The 2,008-nt window shown below is 38.7% G+C and overlaps 1 protein-coding gene across 1 annotated transcript in view; it reads left to right on the forward strand.

Annotated features, from left to right (window-relative positions):
* C7 (complement C7) overlaps window positions 1-1,804 on the forward strand; it is a 54,409-nt gene extending 52,605 nt beyond the window's left edge. Inside the window, exon 18 of the mRNA XM_006033462.3 lies at window positions 712-1,804. Within this exon, the coding sequence (XP_006033524.1) occupies window positions 712-908 (197 nt within the window). The 3' untranslated portion in view covers window positions 909-1,804. The remainder of the gene's footprint in view (window positions 1-711) is intronic.
* The last annotated feature ends 204 nt before the right edge of the window (window positions 1,805-2,008 follow it).

The following is a 2,008-nucleotide window of genomic DNA, read 5'->3' on the forward strand; positions in this document are numbered from 1 at the left end:
AGAGAGAAATCAGACAACAAGTAGTAGAGTAGCAATATATGGCTAAAGATTCATTAAGGACAAAAATAAGGACAGATTAAACATAAAAAGATGAAAATTAAATAAGATATAGGAAAGAAATCTCATGTGTCAGCTCATGCCTTGTATGGCAACTCAGCTATGAACAGCTTGGCACATGTATAAAGCAGAAGATAGGGCACCTTAAAAACAAACTGGTTCCAAGAGGCATGAGCTTTTGGAGGCAACAACTTACCTCATCAGATGCTATGTCAAGGACCATTTATAGCATCAAATGAAGTAGATTGTTACCTACAAAATCTCATGCTTGTCTGAACGAGTTAGTCTCTAGGGTCCGTTTTTTCCCTACCTTCTCTTGCAATTTTCAAACAATAGATGTAAATATAGAGAAAAGAGCTATACTCTGAGGCATCCACAGCAAGCTGTCAGAAAAAAAGCCACCAACCTCTCAGCCTAGCAGCAGCTCCAATACATGCTTAGGATTTCCTTTGCATAGCAGTGCAATTTGATTGCATTTGTAGTTTTCTCATTGAACCTGTGTATTGATCAACTTTACTTCTAACCAGAAGCAGGAGCATCTACAACTTGCTCAGTTATTTGCACAGTTTTGATAGATGCTTCCTAGTCTGTTTTTCTGTCAGAGGGTTAGGTACTGTTTTATATGCATTTTTGTTTTTTTGTTTTGTTTTTTAGAGCAAACCAACAGATGCATCTGCCGTGAAGATGAGCAATGTGAGGAGGGGGGAATGAGCATTTGCATTGAAGGGAGTGAGAATGTCACAAATCAGACGATAACTGAATGTGAGGCTGGGCTCCTCAAGTGCCAGGGGGAGGATGTCACTATTGTCAGCATAAGACCCTGTGAGGCACAGAGTGAAGAAGATATTTAATGGTTCATTTAGCTTATTGCCACAGGACATGGCAAAACATGTCAACAGTTGGACAGTTCCTACAGTGTCATGCTTAAAACTGCCTTTGAGTTTGTTTATTCCTTTCTGTGTACATAGGCAGACAAGGGTCTTTGGGTAAATGTGATAACTTTTATTAGACCAACTAAATAGTTGGAAAAATTGTTCTTTGCAAGCTTTCGGGCACACACTTAACCCACCAGATGGAAGCTTTGACATGAAGCCCATTGAAATCGATAGGAGTCTGCCCATCGGCTTCAAAGGACTTTGAATCAGGGGCTCAGGTACTCAGAATGAGCATTTCCAATGAAGCTCACATAAGGACTACAGGTCTGTGCCTATTGCTTGTGAAGGGCAAGGCTGCTTTACTTTTCCCTCAGGATTAAATCATCCCTGATTAAGCATCTAAAGCATGTAAATTAATTTGGAGAAAAAAATCTTACACAGATGTGCAAACCTATATTGATCAAACTGACTGGTAGAGCGTAAGGCAAAGAACACCCCATTAATGCAATAAGATCTATGATTAGTCTCTTTTTACCGAGTACATTTATTCCCAGCCTGCCTTATTCAATTAAGCAAACAACATACACAGAGCTGTACCTGTCACTGAGCCTGAAGCTTCTAAAGGTCAAGCCAGTGTGCATTACTAATGAAGGCAACTTTAAATAATGGAAAGGATTGCTATGCTGCACCTTCTTGTACACAAATCTGCTTCAGTCAAATGCAGCCTTATTTTATATTATGCTGACTTTCATCAACTGCTGGGTTTTTGAACAGAGGTGCCTACAGTGCATTGTCTATATTTGTTATGTATTTACAAAAAGTCAAGTTTACATATGGCAAAAATGTATAATAAAATATTTTCTCAAAGGAAACGTTTGTCAAAGTGGGGCTGCTTATGGAACATGTCTTCTAATGGAAATGAAGAAAAATTTACATGTAGGCTAGTCTAATGATCCTTCAGGCCATGAATGCCATTAGTGTAAGGCTGCAAAATGTTGTACTTGAAAAATATAGACCAACAAGGATTTGCCTAAACTTTCATGTGTCCTTTGTAACAGCACTGCATTAGAACACAA

This window comes from Alligator sinensis, unplaced genomic scaffold (genome assembly GCF_000455745.1).
Source record: "Alligator sinensis unplaced genomic scaffold, ASM45574v1 scaffold667_1, whole genome shotgun sequence".
Classification (NCBI taxonomy): domain Eukaryota; kingdom Metazoa; phylum Chordata; order Crocodylia; family Alligatoridae; genus Alligator; species Alligator sinensis.